The sequence below is a fragment of the Narcine bancroftii genome, chromosome 11 (genome assembly GCF_036971445.1).
Source record: "Narcine bancroftii isolate sNarBan1 chromosome 11, sNarBan1.hap1, whole genome shotgun sequence".
In the NCBI taxonomy this organism is placed as follows: domain Eukaryota; kingdom Metazoa; phylum Chordata; class Chondrichthyes; order Torpediniformes; family Narcinidae; genus Narcine; species Narcine bancroftii.
Window position 1 is genome coordinate 5,775,297 of NC_091479.1, and position 22,730 is coordinate 5,798,026.

Consider the following 22,730-nt stretch of genomic DNA (forward strand, 5'->3'; position numbering starts at 1 on the left):
TCTTCATGGAGGAATCTTGGCTTTAAGTAAGTGAATGAGGTGAGGCCAGAACCCAGCCATCCTCGGGCTGCCAGGAATCCTTGGCGTGAATGGGGAAAGCCAGAGGGTCTCAGGCAGCATCATTCTTGATGGAGCCCAACCTTTCGGCCTGAACCCTTCCTCAAGGTGTCTGGGTCGGCCTCTGCGGCCTGCAGGCCAGTTGCCACGGCAACGGTCACCCCTTCAGGCCTGTGCGCATGCGCGGCCCTGACGGCGCGGGGTGTGCCGCGGCCTGGTTTCCGGTCAGCTGCCGGCGGGCTGCAGGATGTGGCGCGCTGCCTTGGCCGTCGCCTCGCTGGCCGCCTGTCTGCACTGGCCCGAGGTCCCGGAGGCGTTGGCACGGTTCCTGGCCGACAATGTGCTCGGCTTGTCGGCGCAGCAGCCGCCGCCGCCGCCCCCCGAGGCGGAGGTGGCTGAGGCGTGGGACTCCATCATCTCGGAGCCCACGGTAGCCTGGGCCAGGGTGGCCGTGGGGTGAGTGAGGGGGTCGTGGCGGTGAGGGAGAGGGGGGCCAAGGTGGGGGGGGTGGGTGAGGGAGGGGGGGGGACAGGGCTGGGATGGGAAGGGTGAAAGGAGTTGGAGGAGGGTGGGATGGGAAGGGTGGAAAGTGAGTGAGGGGGTCGTGGTGGTGAAGGAGAGGGGGGCCGGGGTGGAGGAGCGAGGTGGGGGGGTGGGTGAGGGAGAGGGGGGACAGGGCTGGGATGGGGAGGGTGAAAGGAGTTGGAGGAGGGTGGGATGGGAAGGGTGGAAAGTGAGTGAGGGGGTCGTGGTGGTGAAGGAGAGGGGGGCCGGGGTGGAGGAGCGAGGTGGGGGGGTGGGTGAGGGAGAGGGGGGACAGGGCTGGGATGGGGAGGGTGAAAGGAGTTGGAGGAGGGTGGGATGGGAAGGGTGGAAAGTGAGTGAGGGGGTCGTGGTGGTGAAGGAGAGGGGGGCCGGGGTGGAGGAGCGAGGTGGGGGGGTGGGTGAGGGAGAGGGGGGACAGGGATGGGATGGGGAGGGTGAAAGGAGTTGGAGGAGGGTGGGATGGGAAGGGTGGTTTGTGAGTGAGGGGGTCGTGGTGGTGAGGGAGAGGGGGGCCAGGGTGGAGGAGCGAGGTGGGGGGGTGGGTGAGGGAGAGGGGGGACAGGGATGGGAAGGGTGAAAGGAGTTGGAGGAGGGTGGGATGGGAAGGGTGGAAAGTGAGTGAGGGGGTCGTGGTGGTGAGGGAGAGTGGGCCAAGGTGGAGGAGCGAGGTGGGGAGGGTGGGTGAGGGAGAGGGGGGCCAGGGTGGAGAAGCGAGGGGGGGTGGGTGAGGGAGAGGAGGGACAGGGCTGGGATGGAAAGGGTGAAAGGAGTTGGAGGAGGGTGGGATGGGAAGGGTGGAAAGATAGTGGGGGTAAGTGACAGGAGAGGTTGTGCAGAATTCTCTTGAGTCTGGAATGGGAAGGGTGGAAAATGAGTGAGGGGGCTGTGGGGGTGAGGGAGAGTGGGGCCAGGGTGGAGAAGCGAGGGGGGGTGGGTGAGGGAGAGGAGGGACAGGGCTGGGATGGAAAGGGTGAAAGGAGTTGGAGGAGGGTGGGATGGGAAGGGTGGAAAGATAGTGGGGGTAGGTGACAGGAGAGGTTGTGCAGAATTCTCTTGAGTCTGGAATGTAAGGTCTATTGAAATGTACAAAGTTAATAATAAGTTTGTCAAGATGAATGATGTGTGTCTCAAGCCGGGAGCCATGTCCTCATATTAAGGCGTTGGCTATTTAAGACATAAATGACAAATGTCTTCACACAGGCCTTGGAGTATCTTTGGAATTCATTACCTGAGGAGGTTTTGAGGTAGCGAGTTCGTGTATTCAAGGTAGAAATGAAAACAGAAATGTCTTGAAACACGAGTAAAAACACAAAAGTCTGCAGCGACAATGATTGAAGTAAAAACACAATGTGGGAGAAACTCAGCAGGTTAAACAGTGTCCTTTACAGAGAAAAGATAAAGATACAGAACCAATGTTTTGGGCTTGAGCCGGAAATATTGGTCATGTATCTTTGACCTTCTCAGTTTCTCCAGCATTGTGCTTCAACTCGAAACATGCACAGGCTAGGTAATATTTCTGGCAAGTGAAGCAACTGACATTTTTTTGGGATGGTTGTATGTAATTTGGGTCACTGCAAAGATATCAATAAGATTAAAAGAATGCAGAGATTTACTAAGATGTTGGCCGGACTTCTGGAGCGGAGTTTTACAGGGAAAGGCTAAACAGGTTGGGACTTCCTTCCCTGGAGTGTAGAAGAACGAGGGGAGATTTGATAGAGGTATTTAAAATTATGAGTATTGATGGATTTTCCACAGAGGGGAGGTGAGATACAAACCAGAGGACATGGGTTAAGGGTGAAAGGGGGGAGATTTAAGGGAAACATTAGGGGGGGTGTGGGGATCTTCACACAGAGAGTGATGGGAGTGTAGAATGAGCTGCTAGCTGAAGTGGAGAATAAGGGCTCAATTATAACATTTTAGAAAAATGTGGACAAGTACGTGGATGGGAGGGATATGGAGGGCTATGGACTAGGTGCAGCTCAGTCGGACAAGGTGGTATAATAGTTCAGCACAGACGAGAAGGGTCGGTTTCTGTGCTCCACTTTGTTAGAACTAGAAAGCCGAACAAGCAGATGTTTTAAATTGTATGTTGAGAGAAGGGCAGAGAGAATTGAGGAATTGTGCCTTACTGAATAGGGTTCAAGGTTGCACAGTTAGCAAAAACTGCTGGTGATGAGAAAAAAACTTGGAAATCTGGTAAAAAAAGATCACACTTGACATGTTGAGCAAATCAGTCAGTATCTGTGTTGTAATAACAAAGTGGACAACCTTTCAGCAGAACTGGCTATTCAAGCTCAATAGGAAAGGCTGGATGCTTGAATTTATTGAATTTAAAATCAAGTCCTGAGGGAAGATGATGTTTTTTTCTTTGTGCTTACTTTGGATTTGTTGGAAGAATTAAGAAAGTCAAAGGCAGAAAGAATTGGAGCAGGAATGGAGGGAAGTTTGAACTAGGTTTGCAGAGGGTTGTGAACCTCCACCTCCAGTTTACATTCCATACAGAACAGGTAGAGAAACCAATGAACGCTACAGCACGGAAAACAGGCCGTTTGGCCCTTCCAGTCTGTTGACCATTGTTCAGCTAGTCTCAATATGCTCCCATTCCATAACCCTCCAGACCTCTCCCATCCATGTATCTATCCAATTTATTCTTAAACCCAAGATCAAGTCCGCACCCACCACATCAGATGGCAGCTCATTCCACACTCCCACCACTCTCAGAGTGAAGGTTCCCCCCCCGCCCCCCCCCCCAATATTCCTCCAAACCTTTCTCCTAAAGCCATGTCCTCTTAAATGGAATTGAGATTTCCCACCAATGAGTCAACTCGGATTTACTTTAACAGTTGATATATTTGGTTTATTTTAAATGAGATTGAAGATGGTTAAGAGGAGAATCATGAGGTATTACAGAATATTAATTCGTACTGTGTTAATGTCAGAACAAATGAAATAATGCTATTACAATGTTTTAAACAAGTGCTTGGATAGGAAAGGAGTTGAGAAATACAGGCAAAATTAGCATGAATGGCAGAGACCTCACAGCTGGCATGGACAAGATGGGCTGCAAGGGCCAATTTCTACGATTCTATAAAACACTTTAATTTGAATGTTGCATGGTATGACTCCTGTGAGACATTAAGAGCTGCAAGTGTGGCCCAAGCTACTTGTAGCTTATTGGGGTGCCGTTGAGTGATGGTGCTGACTGCCTCTTCCTCTCACACAGGGTGAATGCCTGTGTGGATGTGGTGGTGTGTGGCGTTGGCCTTTTAGAAGCTCTGGGCTTGAACCCTGGTGAACAAGTGGATCATGACATCCTGCAGTCGACAGAAGATCTGAGGGAAACTTTCTCCTATTTCATGGAGAAGGGCGTTGCAGCTGAACGATTCTTCGCTGACAAGGAACTCTTTCAGAAAATTGCTCGGGCTGCATCCCAGTACCCAGGAGCTAAGGTGCAGCTTTTGTTTATTGAGAAACTTACATGTGAAGGGGATGTGCCAAAATAAAAGGCCATCACCCAGACTCAAATGCATTTTGGAAGGGGGGGAGGGGAATTAACGAACATTGCTAAATGGTCCTGTTGAGAGGAAGAAAGGAACATTTTGAAGATGCAGGCTTTTTTTAAAAGATCCAGTGAAAGGATGTGGATGAACTAAGTTTTGTTATGGCATATTCTACAAGGCATGAGGGTGTATTGATGTGCCCAATAGCAATGACTTGGTCTTTCAAGCAGGATGAGTGCATAGCAAGGTCCACTTAAGGAAAATTATGCTGGACAACTTTTTTTTTTGAAAGGTTTGCTTCAAAAGATATTTTAGATTTCTGTATCACATCGGAAGTTGGAGAAATACTAAACTAACTTTTATTGAATTTGGCATGTTAATTAGATAATGATGCTGACACGTTACGTTGACCTAAAAATATTTTGTTTGTACTTAGCATCTGATGCCTCTTGTATCAGTGTCCAACAATAGTCGGCCAGCGTTGATTGATTCCAGTTGCCCTGATGTCGCTTTTCCATGATTGCAATGTCCTGGTGAAACCTTTCACCGTGTTCATCACTGACTGCATCAAGATCAACAGGGAAGACGTCCAAGTGTAATGCAGAAAATGAATTTTCAATGACATTTTGCACTTAATAGTTTTGTATGCTTGAAGTAGACAAAATATGACAGGATATCACAAAAAAATGTGTTGTATCTAGAAAAAACGGAACGCAAAAGGAAAATTTTAAGGTGATTTTCTTGATCAGCAACTCAAAATCCATAAAATGCACCCAAAAGTGTTCAGGAAGCAAAATCTTTGTGTCCAGTGCTATTGGCCAGGCATTGAGTGTTCACTACTCTTTATTGCATTCAAAGTGAGGGTGGATAAATTGTGCAAGCTTCTACAAGTATATTTGACCCAGTATTCCCAATCACTCAAAACCTAGTTTAAAGTTTAATTTGACAGATGACACCTCTGGAACTTCTGCAACACTGTCAATGCTGTATTCAAGAGGGTACTATCCTTTGGTCTTTGCTTGGACTGAAATGAGTATGATGCAGAGAGGAGGCAAGTTGATGTAGGATGATTAATTAGTTTCGAAAAGTTTTCCCATGCAACTGAATTTGAAACCTTAAAGAAGATTCACAACAGAAATGATGGAAAGGAAAACAGGAAATATGTCATAACTCTGTGCATTCAGTGATGAGCAGTTAATCTGAAAAATAGAATATAGAAATGACAGCGCAAACAGACCCTTTGTGTCAACCAAATAATTTACTCTAACAACTTCCAAGAATTTCCCTAAAGCATTACCTTCCATTTTTTTCCAGTTCCATGTACCTATGTAATTGACTCTTAAAAGATGCCTCCACTATCATTGCCACAGTGCCTTACACCACTCTCTGTGGGGGAAAAACAAAGCTCACAGCCTCTCCTGTACTTATTCCCAAGCACCTTAAAATTATGCCCTCTCGTATTGGCCATTTCAGCCCTGGAAAAAAGCCTCTGGCCTTCTGCATGATCTATTTAGCCCTCAGCCTCCCTGGCTCCATTCACTCAACCTATCCCTTTAAGGCATGCTCTCCAATCCAGCCAGCGTCATTGTAAATGTCCTCTGCACCCTATCGACAGTATTCACATCCTGTAGTGAGGTGACCAGAACTGAACACAATATTCCAAGTGTGGCAAACTAAGATCTTGTATGGCCCCTCATGGCTTGTGGGGGGGGGGGGGGGGGTGAAATGGCAAATCATATTTAATTATTGTAAGGTAATGGCTTTGGGGAGGTGAAATGAGGCAAATGGGAGGGCACTGGTTGGTGAGGAGGTACAGGAGATTTGGTGTATGTACCCATATACCTTAAATGTCGGAGGATAGATCAAAAAGGCTGACTGGGAGCTGAGGCATAGAATATAAGCACAGATATTTTGCTGGAACTTTATACAACATTTCTTAGTCCATGCCTGGAGTAATATGCACATTTTATTTCAAGAAAGATGTAATTACACTAGAGAGGTTAAAGACGAGATTTGCAAAAGTGTTGCCAGGACTGGAAAATTGTAGCTGTGATGTATCCGCAGGATTGGATTAACTGTAAATGTTTTTAGAACAGTGAAGGCTGAGGGGAGACTGAAATGGTGTATAAAATTGAGGGCTAGTTGGAGTAAATCAGAATTGACAAAACCAGGGTTCAGTAATCAGATTAGAACTGGATGACACTGGTCTGGAACAGCCAGTAGAGGTAGAAAATCTCAACACATTTCAATGGTACTCAGATGAGTTATTGAAGTGTTCTTATGTACAGAATTGCAGACCCAGTTCCAAAAAATGTGATTGGGTAGGCGAGTATTTTAACTGTACAGACACAAAGGGAATGAATTTGGTATTTTATTTGTAGGTTGAGAAATGTATTGTGGCACATGAGATTCATGCATAAACATATTATAGTAAAAGTCCGAAAATCTGGACCACATGAGAATCTGGACTTCTCGAATTCTTGGCTTTTGCATGTGTGCATTATGTAAGCGCCCCAGATGTATTGTATGAGAATCCGGAAAATCCGACAACCCATACTGACCCAATCCCCAAGCATTCCAGATTTTCAGACTTGTATTTAAATACCATAACTAAAGTATATGCCAGTGGAATAGTTTGCTTTTTGCCGAGAAATGTATTGCATCTATGATTACTAAATAAGATTATCTTTCATGCTCTGAGTTCTGCAATCTTGAGTCCAGATATTAGTGAAGCTGTGGTCAAGTTTAATGATTATAGAATAAGTGCTGCCATACTGATGGTCTTCAGATGACATAGTCCTCTCGTGGCATGAAATTTAAAATTGAGCTGCATTGAACTTTGCAAAATAACAACTAGCCATAGTTTACAGAAAGCTGATTTGGCAATCTGCCAAATGCCACATAGTGAACTACATTCAATAAATGAGAGCTAGCCTTTACAAAGAAGGGTTTCTGGATGACTCAAGATCCTGTAAATATGTGGTCATCTAGAGTTTGTAATTTCGACAGGTTTTTTAATTATTTGGCATATTTGATTTGTGCTGTTTTTATCCCCTGAAGGTGCCTCTTCTCCTTGGCTGCCCAATTAGAATCCTAGGGAATTGTGTGGTATGCTCAAACTACGGTGTAATGGTTAGATTGTGACTGAATATAGTTTTCATCTCCCTTTGCTTGCATTCTATGCTGCTTGATGATGCTGACTTAAATCAGTCCCCAATAATAGCTTTTTAACTATGTGGTAACATTCTGCTGAAGCTCACAGGCCAGAGACTGGATTTCAACCCATGGTTTGGAGAACCCAGAGTCAGGCTGCTGAGAAATTTTTAAAACTCAAGATTGAATCTGCGTTAACTACATCAAATGGCAGCTCATTCCACACTCCTACTACTGAGTGGAAAAACTTTCCCCTCATATTCCCTTATACCTCTCCCCTTTTAGCCTAAAGCTAAGACCTCTCATGTTTATCTCCCCTAATCTAAGTGGAAACAGCCTACTTTCATGAAGACCCCTCATAATCTTATAAACCTCTATCAAGACTTCCCTCATTCTTTGTTCCAAGGAGTATAGTCCTCATCTGTTTAATCTTTCCTGATAACTCAACTCCTAAAGACCTGGACCTCAACATCTTAGTTAATCTTCTCTGCACTCTTTCAATCTTATTGATACCTTTCCTGCTGCTGGGTGACTAGAACTGAACACAATATTCTAAGTGTAGACTCACCAATGACTTGAATAACTTCAACATAACATCCCAACTTTTATGCTCATTACTTTAATTTATAAAGGCTAAGATGCCAAATGCTTTCTTTACAACCCTGTCCACATCTATATAGATTCCAGATCTCTTTGCTTGTACACTCATCAATGGCCTACCATTTACTGTGTACATCCTACCTTAATTCGCTCTTCCAAAGTGCAACACCTCACACTTATCTGCATTAAATTTCATTAGCCATTTACTGGCCCAATTTCCCAGCTGATCCAGGTCCCTCTGCAAGCTTTGAAAATTTTCCTCACAGTCAACGACACCTCCCATCTTTGTGCCATCAGCAAACTTGCTGATCCAATTCACCACATTATCATCTAGGTCATTTATACAGTTAACAAACAATTATGTTCCCAACACAGATCCCTGAGGCTCATCATTCGACACAGATCTTTAGTCTGAGAAGCAACCATCCACCATCACTCTGTTTTCTTCCACCAAGCCAATTCTGAATCCAGCTTGCAAACTCTCTATGTATACCTAGAGTCCTAACCTTCTGAACCAACCTCTCATGTGGAACCTTGTCAAAAGCCTTAAAATCCATATAGACAACATCCACAGCCTTTCCCTCATCAAATTTCCTAGTAACTTCCTCAAAAAACTGAGATTTGTTAAATATGACCTACCGCACACAAATCCATGCTGACTATCCATAATCAGCTAATGGCGGTCCAAATAACTCTATATCGTATCTCTCAGAAATCCTTCAAATAATTTATATACCACAATCGTCAGGGTCAGTGGCCTATAATTGCCTGGTTTACTCTTGGAGTCCTTCTTAAACAGCGGGTCAACATGATGCACCCTCCACTCCTCCAGCACCACTCCGGTGACTAAGAACATTTTGAATATATCTGCCAGGGGCCTTGCGATTTCAGCACTTATTCCCTGCCCCTTGAGGGAGGCATCATATCTGGTCATGGGGATTTGTCTACCTTTATTCGTTGCAAGGCAGCAATCACCTCCTTCTCCTTAAACTCCATATGTTCCATGACACTTCTATTTGTTTCAATTCCATCCTAATTCACTGTGCCAGTTTCCTCCGTAAATACCGAACATTAAAGCAATGTCCTGCAGTTACATCACAGTAGGTGGGGGGATGTGGTTGAGAGGGTGCATTTGTGGATAAAGTTCAGATTTTATTGTCAGAGTACATGACATCACATATAACCCCGAGATCCTTGGGCCAGGCAGAATTTCTACTTATCGATAGTACAAAAAATTTGTACTCATGAAAAGATGCAAAGACAAAAGAGAAAATGTAAACAAAGAAATTATCTCACCATATTAAAGGGTTTCAGATTTTCTAATTTTTCCTATTATTGGTGTGGAACATATTATGAATTGAAGGCATTCCTAACTTTTATTCTTTCTGTTCTTGCAGCACTTTGTGGGTGGAAATGCTGCTCTCATTGGCCAAAAGCTGGCCTCAGCTGGGAACCTATCGGTTAGTGCATTATTTCTGCATTCTTAATGCTGTGGAACCTTGGTCATGAGGAGAGCAAATCTTCATTGAAAATAATAAAAAATTCTGACTTTAATTGTATGTTGGCTTCTTCTCTTCGGTCTATTGTCAACCCCTAGAGTTGGCTCGTATGGCTGCAGATTTCTCCCTGGATTTGGGTTCGTTGGGTGCTGACTTCTCTCAGGATTGAATGGGATTGGTGCTGATCCTAGGATGAAGCTTTGTTGGTGTTGATGCTTCCTGGACACAAAAAATAGTAGGTTACCAGTCCAAGGCAGAACAGTAAACCACAGGAACAGACTCTTACCCCACCAGAGCACAAGACCAATTTAAACTAATACCAAATTTGTGAGGCAGGGCCTCCCCTGCACAAAGCCATGCTGACTATTTTATGCACTATATGATCCAATCCCAGGCCTCAACTCCTTGGTGGCAGATCCCCATAACCTTGAATTCCCCAAAAATCTATCCTTGGATTTTTTGATTTCATCAGTCAAGGATCTAACCTCACTACTCTTGATCCCAGAGAAGAAATCCTCTGGAAAGAAATTCTTCAACAGCTCCTTATTGGACAGCTATGTTCCCTTGTTTGAGACTTTCTGACTGGTGAAATCCTGTCATGCCCATTTGGACCTTAATGTGTTTCAATAAGATTGATGTTTATTCTTTAAAATTCCAAAGAACATTCATCCATCTTTATTACCCACATGATAAGACTAAATGATTCTTATTTAGACTGTCTCCGATGCTAGTCTGTTGTCTCAAATAGAAACTAAAACAGGTGAGACCTTACCAATACCTGATGCAATTGTGAAATACTTTGCTATTTCTAAACTCTTAAACCCCTTGCGTTAAAGGTAAAGATGTAATTTCCCTCCCATCAACTTGCTGCACCTGCCTGCCAATCTTTTATTTCATGGTCCCTCCTGATATACTCATTTGCAGTTCCTCTGTTTACAGAGATGGGCCTCAACCAGTGGGCACACCTGCGTCTTTAAAAATGTCAAATATTTAAAATTAGATAAAGATGTTTCTTAGAGTTGCCTTGAAAATATTGCTGTCATTACCACAATGGCATGTTAGACCAGAAGTCAGGTGGGCTGTAAACAAAAAAAAGGTTGAGAACCATTGAATCGACCTTTTAATTCCTCTTTCTGAAATGCCTGACCTTACAGTTGGCCATATTAAACTCTATTTAACAAGCTTTCACCCACTTATCAATCTATTTCAGAGTCCCAAATATCATTATTGCAACATGCCCATCTTCCTATGTCAGGCACACTTGGATACCTTGCATTCTCTCCCTTCCAATAAGTCATGAATTTAAATAAGATATCATCAAGATCTCTGGAGCATACCCACTGGTTATGTCCTTCAGGCTGGAAAAAGATGCATCCATTCCTTCCCTATTCTATCTGGTCATTATAAGGGGGTCAGGCTTCCCCAAGGTCAGGTTCAATGGATGCTCTTTCCAGAGGATGGTCATGGTGTATTGAATTTTTTCCCCTTATTCTGTGGGTAGTATCTTCAATCAGGAGTTTAAAAAGTGCAAGTGAGCAGTGACGAGACGCTGTCACCAATGAGTTATCTTGTAGCGGGGACGGGGTTCTGTCCAACCCCAGGGTGAGACCATCTGTTCCACTTTTTGAGCCTGGGTGAGACTGACTCTGCCTCAACATGGTGTGTATTAGGGGCCTGGGATCGTCTGTCAATGTTTGTGGGTTTAACCAACTCTGGCATCAGCATGGTTGCTGTGTTCATTCTGTGCTACATTAGTTTAGCACCTCGAAGCTGTGACTAACACTTTAGCATCTCGAGACTAAATGTGAACCTTGATCTGCTGATCTCTGCACTATATACATGCTCTGCTATTGAGAGACATATTTCGACTTACTTTGGCTGCAGGTGCTACTAGTTGGGCCTGTGGGACCCAAGCTCTATGAACTCTTGGACGATCAAATTATTGTTCCTCCGGAATCGTTCCAGGAAGTGGATGAATTTCATCTCATACTGGAATACCTGACTGGTGAGTGCAGAGTGAGGAATCTTCCAAATTATTACTTTTAATGGTCTCCATTTTTACAACTTTTTTGCCTGCTTCCATTAGTTCTTGCATGGAGAATGGGAGCAGATTAGGGTTCCATACCCTGTTGACCTTACCAGCCAATACATTTATGTTGATTGAAAATGTGTTTGGGAGAGGACACGATTCCTTCCACCGCTGCATTCCTTTCACTCTTGCGGGACATATCCAAACAATTTGGAAATAGTGGAATATCTTTGAAGTGTGGCTGCTTCTACAAAATAAAATATCATGCTCACATGTCTATCCTTGGCCTCGTACTATTCCACCAAGACCACCTGTAAATCAGAGGAACACTTGATTTCCTGTCTGGGCACTCTCCAACATTGGCTTCTACAGTTTCTGCGAGCCCTTTCTCCCTGCCTTTCCTTTCCCCTTGTGTTTTTTCCCTCAGCTCTCCACCCCATTCGCTATTCACAGAGCCATCCCCCTCCCTCTGCTTGCTGGTGTGCTCTCCCTCCCTTATTCACCTCTTGTCTGTGGGACTGTGCTCCTCCCTCCACCCCTTTCATTTTGTTCAAGCTCCTGCCTACATTTTTTTCATACATTGATGAAGGGTTCAAGCCTGAAACTTTGGTTATATATCTTTGCCAAATAAAGGACGCTGTTTGACGTGCTGAGTTTCTCCAGCATTGTGTTTTTGCATGGTGTCTGTATATTTCATGTTTTACTTCACAGCAAACAATTTGTTCATGGCAAAGTCAGAACAGCTTTGGTATGACATTTACCAGATAGGAAATTGGGTAAAGTTTGGCCAAACACATTTGTTTTATTGAAGATTGAAGAAGAATAGGGCATAAAAAAGAATTGTCAATAGTGGTTAGGTCAAAGCTGAACTGTTACTTGTATACTCTCGGGGGTGGGGGGGGGGGGAGGGTGGGGGGTGGGGGGGAGGGTTGATTGAAAGGAAGTGAAGTGTTACCTTATTTTCAGAATGTGAGTTCTGCAATTGCTAACTTGGCTCTGAGTGGCTGTTTGATAATGTAATTGCAGGATTCCTCCTTTTGCCTCCAACATTTAACTCCTAATCGCTTGTCCAAACATATACTTAAGGAGTGCGGACATGTGATAATAGTGTCTTAGTATGCAAACATGTTAGACATGCATTGGGACATTGTAGAAATAACAGCAGGTAATTCTGTGTCCTGACCAGAATTTTCTGTGGGACTTTACTGAAATGTGCACAGGTTATAAAATAAACACTGCAAACCAAAATTTAGTGTGTCTGTGAAGGGTTTAAATTGTTTTTATGATATAACAAATTATTGGATGTGAATTGTGTTTTTTTCCCCCCCCCCCCCCCCCATTTTCTCACCTCTTGTCCAAAACGTAATCAGTGAAAGCTGAATGATTATTCCATTTTGTAAAGTATATTTTTTGACAAGAATGAAACTAAATGCAAGCTGTTTTGTGCAGGAGACAGCTGGGGGGAAATTGAGGCACCTCATGCCAATCGTTTCATCTTCTCCCATGATGTGTCAAACGCAGAGATGAAAACATTGGAGACTCTTGTATTAAGTCTGAACGATTTTAATCCTGATCTGATTGTTCTTTCGGGTTTACACATGATGGAGGGACAGAGAAAGGAAGAAAGAGACAAGAGGCTCCAGGAGGTAAGACCAAAAGACTGGATAATTCAGACCCCTTTGTGCTATGGCAGAATGCCTTGAATTCTCTCCATCTTTCTTTAAATGTCTCTTCATCTTTTCTAACAATTTTATTTATCATTGATTGGGTAGCTTTAGGTATTGGATGAAAGACAGAGTATTTTGCCTGCATTCTTTAGAGTTTGATGCTTTAAAAAAAAAAATCACATTTACAGAATTATGGCAAGGCTTCAGAGGACCTTCCCCTGGTTAAGGAGTCTAGAATCAGAGATCACAGTTTTAGAAAAACTGTCAACTTCAGATCTGAATGAGGATGAATTTCTTCAATCTGAGGATGGAATTCTGTAGGTGGGAGGTGCTTTGGTGGATCAGTCCTCGAAGAGGGAAGGTTGTACTGAAAAGTGGCAGAGTTAGATGATCAGCCATGATCTTGAATGTCAGATCAGGCTTGAAGGACTGAATGATTCCCCCATCTCCAATTTATGTTCCAAATTCTCGTACTGATCACCAAAATCCACTCTTCCCCCTATGTAAAATGGGGAGTTAGTTCTATGTAAATATGTATTGCTTTTCTTAAATGCTTATGGAAAATAATTAAATAGCAGTAATAGCATGACCATCCTTTTCTCACCCAGTGGGGTAGGATAAATGACATACTGTGTTCAAATATTGGCATCAAAATTAATCAATTTTCTTTTCTTTTTCAATCTTTTTATTATTATTATAATTTATAAACACATACAGTTCAAAGAGATATAAAAAATACATAGTAAGTAATGAATTAATACAGAGATATTAAACAATAATATTACAGAATAAAAATATATCATAAAAAAAAATTTAGATCAGTTTAGGGTGTGAACTATCTCTAAAAAAAAGATATAATTAATAACAATATATGAAAAAAGAGAAAAAAATCCCCAAAAAAGAAGAAAAAACAAATCTGAATTAAAAAAAACTTTAAAAAAAACCTACAGATATAGCTAAACCACGCTGATCACTCCGATCTCAACTTACAGCCCAATTATCATACGTAATCATAGAAAGAAAACAGAGCCATAATCCATTTTAATCTAACAATTCAATCCATGGATGAAGGTGACTTATTAGTTGCACATGTTAAAGAGCAAGAGGTCTGAATGAAATAATCAATCTTGTTATTGGTGCATTAATTGTTTTTAATTTTAATTTTTAAATTAATTTCCTCTGTTCCTTGTACCTGTCGGATGGTATCTGTCTTGTGCTATTAACATATTGAAATATAATTTGATCATCTTGCCGATAGAATAATTAAAAACTGGTTGTGGTTGTGATTAGAAAATTAGAATCAATGGCATCTTTCCTCTGAGTAAAAGCAGGATAGTTGTGGCAATTCAAGAGCAGAAAGGTCTGGTGAATATTCTGAAGGTGCCGAGGCATCCAAGGGAGGCAATGGGTGGTTTGAACATTTCAATAGGTATGCCAACCTTCCTTGTAAGGAAGAGAGCAACTGTGATGGCAGAGCATTTTTCAAAGCTGAAACTAATTACCATAAAAGTTTGCTTCTCAGTAAGTATAGGAGCATTTAGCAGGCTGTCAGTATCCTATCTGAAATGTTAACTCGGCTTCTCTTTCTGCTGAGTGCATCCACCATTTTCTGTTTTCAATTGCAAGGTTCTAGCATTTAGAGATTTTTATTTTTAAATTTACCTTATGAATTAAAGTTTAACCTAGATGAAAATGCCCTTGAACATATTTTCTTGAGGGACTAGATCAGTGGTTCTCAACCTTTTTTCCACTCACCACCTTAAATAATCCTGGACTAACCACCTAGAACACCTATGGCATCCTGGGCTGATAGTTTTCCTTCTAATTGGATTTAATTTAGAGGGTGAATCATCTGAAGCCTCTCTTAATTTACCACTTGGCACCAAGACCACCAAAAACAAGTGGCCATGAAGGAGCTTTGCAACATTGAAGAAGCTACAGCTGTTTCAGTCTAATCCCAGTTTGGCCATGCAAGAAAAATGCTAGCTGTGCTTTGCTATAAAGAACTTTCTCACCTCAAGAAGTGTTCATCGACACTTTTCTTGAGTCTTGTTCATCACTTCACAGGGGTAGGGCCTACAACACTGGCCATAGTGCCAAATTAAACTAATCCTATTTTCCTGCATCTCACATCAGATACTTTCATTATGACATAATAAAACAGGAATGTTCTTTCTTTGGCTTGGCTTCGCGGACGAAGATTTATGGAGGGGGTAAAAAGTCCACGTCAGCTGCAGGCTCGTTTGTGGCTGACAAGTCCGATGCGGGACAGGCAGACACGATTGCAGCGGTTGCAGGGGAAAATTGGTTGGTTGGGGTTGGGTGTTGGGTTTTTCCTCCTTTGCCTTTTGTCAGTGAGGTGGGCTCTGCGGTCTTCTTCAAAGGAGGTTGCTGCCCGCCAAACTGTGAGGTGCCAAGATGCACGGTTTGAGGCGAGATCAGCCCACTGGCGGTGGTCAATGTGGCAGGCACCAAGAGATTTCTTTAGGCAGTCCTTGTACCTTTTCTTTGGTGCACCTCTGTCACAGTGGCCAGTGGAGAGCTCGCCATATAGCACGATCTTGGGAAGGCGATGGTCCTCCATTCTGGAGACGTGACCCATCCAGCGCAGCTGGATCTTCAGCAGCGTGGACTCGATGCTGTCGACCTCTGCCATCTCGAGTACTTCGACGTTAGGGATGTAAGCGCTCCAATGGGTGTTGAGGATGGAGCGGAGACAACGCTGGTGGAAGCGTTCTAGGAGCCGTAGGTGGTGCCGGTAGAGGACCCATGATTCGGAGCCGAACAGGAGTGTGGGTATGACAACGGCTCTGTATACGCTTATCTTTGTGAGGTTTTTCAGTTGGTTGTTTTTCCAGACTCTTTTGTGTAGTCTTCCAAAGGCGCTATTTGCCTTGGCGAGTCTGTTGTCTATCTCATTGTCGATCCTTGCATCTGATGAAATGGTGCAGCCGAGATAGGTAAACTGGTTGACCGTTTTGAGTTTTGTGTGCCCGATGGAGATGTGGGGGGGCTGGTAATCATGGTGGGGAGCTGGCTGATGGGGGACCTCAGTTTTCTTCAGGCTGACTTCCAGGCCAAACATTTTGGCAGTTTCCGCAAAGCAGGACGTCAAGCGCTGACGTCAAGAGCCAGCTCTTCAGCGCTTGACGTCCTGCTTTGCGGAAACTGCCAAAAAAAAAAACAGGAATGTAGTGTTACATGAAATTGCCTTAAGGCAAACAAAGGTTCGTCATTAGCATTACCCAGTATCCCTTACAGTTAGAGAAAGAGAAGCAAATGCGAGTGTCCTTCCCCCCCCCCCCCCAGAATCACTGAGTAGATTAGCCTCCCACAGCCTCTGCAGCTGCGCAAGACCAGTTCAGTTCAAACCATTGGCAACCCGAGCCCAAATCACTGTTTCCCCCATAATGCATCTGCCTAAATGCCTCCTAAATGTAACTTTTATATCTGCTTCCACCTTCTCTCTTGATAACTACCACTTTGTGTAACAAAAAAGGACCTGCCTTGAAAATCTCATAAATTTTACTCTTTCACCTTTAAATCTATGTCCCTTAGAAATGGACCTTTCCACCGTGGGAACAGGACTGATCTTTGCCTCTCATAATTTAATATAAATTAGTGCGGTGAAGAATGAGCTTGAATCTTATTGTTGCTCCTTGGGTTGAAGACTTGCTGTTTAAGAAACTTTACTAATTATGCCAAATAACTGCATTCCCATTGTAATTCTTGCCCCTCCTTTTCCACTTCATATGTCAAATACAGATTCTACAATTGCTGCAGTGTCTTCCTTTTGGAGAGCCCCCTGAAAGGATTCTGTTTGTAATTTGCTGTCTGATCAGGAGGGGATAGGCTGCTCTTCACTCTTTCCTGTTCTATATCTACCACACTATCCAGTGATCCCAGTTGTGTCAGGGTATGAGATTACGGGATTGGCTGCAGTATTTCAAATCTAGTCATGTAGGAAGGTCTTCAAAATGGAACTGCTCTAGCAAGAATTAATACCTTAAATGGTGGGCAGAAAAACTAAGATCTACCCTCAATTTGGGACAGAGGATTGGCAATAACTGTTTGTGAACTGTTCTTTGAAGGTTAGTATTGTATTTTGCTCTGAAATTTCTTTTAGATTTTTAATAGCAGGACTGATGTTTCTCAGAATTATGACCCATGTCTGTTTCATTTTGAACATAACTCTGTTTGACCCACCCGATTTTCCCCCTCCCCCCCCCCATTAATCCAAATCACAGGTTAGTCTGTTAATCTCGGAGATCCCAAGTGAAATGACAGTGCATCTGGAGCTGGCCAGCATGACAGACAGAGCATACATGAATATGATTGTAGAACAGGTAATTATTTTTGGGGTAGGTGTTCTGTTCAGTGATGTATGAAGCCTTTCAGAAATGGAATGTCTCACCTTCATTCTCTGAATTTACTGACTTCCCAGAAAGTAGGAAAGTGAAATTTATCCAAGTTTAGAACAGTAAAAAGCAGGGTTGGCTTCTAGTAGCAAGATGGTTCATTTTAGGAGCTGCCTATCTGCAAGTGGCCATGGCACAGTTTCCCCCCTCTTCTCAACTCAGAGCACCTGTAGATGTGGTTGACAATTCTGTATGCCTCCAGTGTCTCTCTGTGGTCCAGCTGTATTGGACTGCTTTCAACTGGTATCACTAGTATCTAATTGTAGCCAGAATAAATCTACCAATGGATTCTGCCAAATTTCATGAAAGATCCATCCTTAATAGACTTCCATTTATTGCATCCTGCTATTCAACTGCATAATCCTTGAGCTAGCATGTCCTGTGCAGTGGCAATATCCAAGTCTTCCTTGCCATATCTCTCTGCCTTCCCTCTCCAAATTGGCTGACACCCAGAAATGAATTAGCCCATCATCCTCTTAATTAAATAGCTATTAAAATATTTCAGATTTATTGTCAGAGTACATACATGACATCACATATAACCCTGAGATTCTTTCTCCTGTGGGCCAGGCAGAATTACCACTTATTGGCAGTGCAAAAAAAAGTGAATGTACACATGTAAAAAAAGAAATGTAAACAAACTATGCAATACAGAGATTTAAAAAAAGTCAATAAAGTGCAAAATAAGTCCTTAAATGAATCCCTTGATTGAGTTTGCTGTTGAGAAATCTGATGGTAGAGGGGTGCCAGTTGTTCCTGAACCTGGTGGTGTGATTATTGATGGTCTTTGCAGACTCTGTATTGGCCACTGATGCTATGGGTCTACCTGCTCACTATCTCAATGTAAACAGCCTGCCTGAATGTTAGTGTTACCTTTCAGCTTTGGCTCATGGTCAACACCAACATCTACATCTCTAATATGGCCAGTCTCTGCTGCGAATCTCAGGACAATGTGGCACTTTTAGATTCCTTGTGCAGTCCAGGACTGGAAAGTATCGTTACAAGTCCCGTGCCCCACAAGAAGTAGTCGTCCAACAGTTCTCTGCTGGAACAGGCATGTCATTTGGTTCATAGATTTTATTTGGAAACAGTGTTACAGACAGTTGGTCTCCTTTTGGCCTCCTTATAGAATCGATATCAACGAAATTAACTGATCTGAGACCTAGATACGTCACTGAGAGTAGGCAGCACTTTCCACTGCCTACCGACTCTGAAATCTACTTCTACAAACACATATATTTCTACAGAGAGACAAACGAGCTGTTGCAGAAAATACAATTACATCATGGAATTAAACCAGTCAAAAACTACAAGATCTTTACTATAATTTTTGTAATAAAATCTTAGTTTTATCTAATATGAAGGAGAGAATGTCAATAACCATTGTTAATGTCCTTGACTAAGGCTACAACTTGGTTTCTAAACAACTTGAAGAATCCATCAAACATTCCTGTTTTGTCCACAACTTCCTCGATGTAATCCTTCTACCTTTACATGTTGCAGTGATTAAATGTGAAGCTCACATGACCATAAATAACCCAGTTTCCATGGGCAATGCTGACTACCACGCCAAACAGGTCACTTTACATCAGCAAACCCTGCTTGTACCCTTGACTACTGCTGTTTTAACTTCTAAATAATATTTCGCAGAACAGATGCTGCAGCTTTAACCTTGACACCAACATAGTTGGTGAACAGCCTGTTTTAATTCAGTGTCAATCTTCAGAATGTTTCTTTCACAATCACTCGGGGTTATAATCACTTGAGCATTTGGTGTTCTGTCGACTTATCTCACAATTGATCTATTTTTCTTTTCTTTAGCAGGTTCTTACCATTGTGAATTCGATTGGCCTGAATGAGCAGGAACTTTTGTTCATCAGTCAAGCTGGTTCAGGGCCTCATAGCTCACAAGAGTACTGGAGTGGAACCCCTGATATTGGAATGGTCAGTGATATACTCTTCTGGCTCCTCAGAGAGTACGGGCACACAGATTCGACCAGGGAATCGGATTTAACTCGCATTCATTTTCACACTCTGACCTATCACATGGTAGCAGCCATTGATGGCCACTGGAGCAACCAGATCTCGTCTGTTGCAGCTGGTGCAAGAGTTGCTGGGACTCAGGCGTGTGGTACCAATATGATTGATCCCACAAAAGTTGTCCTAAAATCCCCTATGACGTTTGTTCTATCACAAATGGACAACCTTTTGAAGACGAAGAAAATGACATTGAGTCCATCCAACCCTGTGGGTGTATGGCACCGAGAAAATGTTTCATTTTTCATCACTCCTGTCCTGGTTTGCATTGACCCAATCAGGACTGTGGGATTGGGAGACAGCATCTCTGCGGAAGGCCTGTTGTATTCTGAACGGCAGTTCAGCTAGAACCTCAGTGTTCAACAAGACAGTTTTACTTGCCTGTGTATTTATGGCAAATTCTCTGTAGTGTGGTGGACTGGGTCTCTGAATTTGGATTGTATGCAGTTGATGGTCATGGGTTAGAGCAAGAAGGAGGAAGTACTTGGAACAAGTGTGAAGCACTTGCTCTTTTTAATCCTGGATAGAATGTAAAAACAAAACCAACAACTTCATGCAGTTTCCATTTGTACAACAATCAATGCTATATTCTATAAAAGTCTTAAATCTTTTTTTTGTCAGGGAATAGGTATATTTTCTGGGTTTTTTTGATGAAATAATCTTTGGAAATTTGGATATCAAGTGGTTTGGGAGATGATGAGATTAATTGGGTGTATGAAATACGTTAGACTCATCTACATGGTGCACCAGGTTTTATTTTTATCCATCTTTTGGATAATTTCCACTGGCAGATTTTAACATTTTAAAAGTCTGCACGAGTTTTCATTGCAAATCTTGTGCTAATACAACATTAATTGGAAACTGCGGAAGGCTAGATGTCTTTTTCTTGGGGAGGAAAGGGCATTTTATTAGCCAGGTGAAGAGCAGGTGCTTTATTTGCATTCTACTGCAGTCTTGTTACTGGTATTAAACAAGAGAAATAAAAGTGCTGGTTTTGTCAGACACTTTTCAAACATTGCTTCCTTCCCCTTTCTCAGGGTACACTTAAATTTAGAAAGCTGCATTTTGGAATTGGACCAAATTTCCCCAATGAAGCACCCAACTTGACACTTTCCTAGTATCAGTTGTGAGCTTTGTGAGAGCTGAATGGTTGTGATTTAATGCCTTCATTCACTGAGGTTGGGCTTAATAACTTCCATTCTGTCTGGATCTTTGAATTTGAAAGCTGTTTCGAAAGCCAGGTTTTGAAATTGCGATATTGTGGACTTATTTCTGGAGGACTGGGTGAATAAAAGTGCTTGAGTGGAGGTGAGAAAGGTGGTTGGTGCTGGATTATTACCCGTTATTATAAAAGGGATAAGGAACTATTTGTGATCATGACTTTGATTTAGTTGTCCAACTTGTCTTGCCAAGTGAACCCCCCTTGGTCGAGGCATTGGCTTGAGCTGAGTTGGTAGACAGGATCTGCAGTGTTGTTTGGGTCAAAGGGTTGGAGAGGACCAAACCTTCGTCCCTGTGCACTCTCCAAGGCAGGATCAGACAGGTCAAAATTGAATAGCCCCCTGAGCCGACTGCTGAGGTTCTCACAAAGTGAAGGGGCAATTGTGTTTAGCTATGCAAAGGGGTGGGAGAGCATGTGTCGGGTGGGGTCACCTTGTTCCAAAATGCTCCCTGCCGAAGGAAAAATTAGAAGAGCATTTTAAAGAAGTGAGTGTCTGAAAGTGTGGTTCTCCCACCATTGCCAGTGTGAGTGAAATAGTTCAGATCACTTCCATTACTGCTCTGAGACTGCCTTCTTTCAAATGTAATTGAACCAAATGTTGCTCTGGAACTGGTATCTGTCTCCAAGCTCCCTCTTGTGGTCTTTTTGTCTGACCACAAAAAAAAAGACTTGATAGGATGACTGAAGGATTGAGACTTAGTGTCAGTTTGAGGTGCAATTTGATTTCAAGATCAATTTTTTTTGGCAATGAGAATATTATTATGATATTTCATAATGTGACAGATTTTGCAAGAAAATGGTGTGGTTTAAGTTAACTGTAGCTTTTATTAATACAGCTTTTTGTGAAGTCTGGAGATACCTCATCAACTGTTGGGAAAAAAATTTTTCTCGTGAAATGTCAAACAAATCAGAGGGACTTATTTGTTAAATTCTGGTGGTTTAAGTACTGTATCATTCGAGTGGCCATTTTACTTTTTTTTAAAAAAGCAAGACATTGCAATAAACATTTTTAGAGGGAAAAAACATGTTGGAGCAGTGGGAGTTATTTCTGTTGATGGAATGGTCTATTTGATTGATGCTGATGAATACAAATGTGCTGTCGTTCTGTGCAATACTGAATGAGAACGTGTTTGTTTTCTGCCCTTGGGGTGGGACCTAATTCAAGTTTTGTTTAGCATTCTTGAGCTACTGATTGAGAAAGAATGGCTGGGATGATCACCCATTCCATTACTTTCCATATTTTCAAGCGACCTTTAAAGGGCTCGACTCAAGTCTTTACATCAAAACTTTTGAGAATATCTCCATAATAGGGAGTTATAAGCTGTAGTCATCACTGAGGACCTGTTTGAAATGGAACCTTTCTGACTCGGGCAGGTCTGAGTCAACAGCTGCTGCATTGAAGTATTATTTTCCTATTCACTTAACTACTGATTATGGATCCTGCTGGCAAAGCCAACATTTATGACACAATTTTAAATGCTCTTGGAAAGCTGGTGAAGCGCTGCTGCCACGACCCTCTGCAGTCCTTCGAATCCAATGTTTTGATCCAGCAAGATGTTGTGCAACTTACGAGGGAATGTCCAAGGGTGATGTTCCTATGTGCAGTTATGCTTTTGAGGCAAACGACTCTGGATTTTGGAGATGCTATTGCAACAGATTGGACAAATTACTGCAATGCATGTTGTTGATAGCATCCTATCTGAGGCACACAAACTTATTTAACACCCTAACACGAAGCTGAGTGAATGCTGTTTGACAAACATGTCATCATTTATGTGATGTGAACATTAGACCTTTTCTTTTCTCAAGTGGATGTAAAATATTCTGCAACTGCCACTTGAATATCAGTTTTGAGCTGATCTAATTTTATTGCTCAGCCAACATGGTTAAAAGAGATTTGCTGATCATTATCAGATGTTAGTATGTGGGATCTTGTCTGAAGGTTGGCAGTTGCATTTCATAATGTGAACTTTTCAAAGCTATTTAATTCATTGGAAAGGAC

At 42.5% G+C, this 22,730-nt stretch overlaps 1 protein-coding gene across 2 annotated transcripts; it reads left to right on the plus strand.

Moving 5' to 3' along the window:
* Positions 1-256: 256 nt before the first annotated feature.
* Positions 257-21,751, plus strand: adpgk (ADP-dependent glucokinase). 2 transcript variants are annotated; one of them, XM_069902381.1, is made up of 7 exons: positions 257-513; positions 3,827-4,052; positions 9,254-9,316; positions 11,240-11,360; positions 12,834-13,030; positions 17,299-17,397; positions 19,291-21,751. In XM_069902381.1, exons 1-7 carry the CDS (start codon positions 305-307, stop codon positions 19,852-19,854), a joined length of 1,479 nt encoding a protein of 492 aa, XP_069758482.1. In that variant the 5' UTR covers positions 257-304; the 3' UTR covers positions 19,855-21,751. The 2 variants fall into 2 exon arrangements, with proteins under 2 accessions (XP_069758482.1, XP_069758483.1); XM_069902382.1 differs by having other exon boundaries at positions 19,294-21,751.
* Positions 21,752-22,730: the final 979 nt, after the last annotated feature.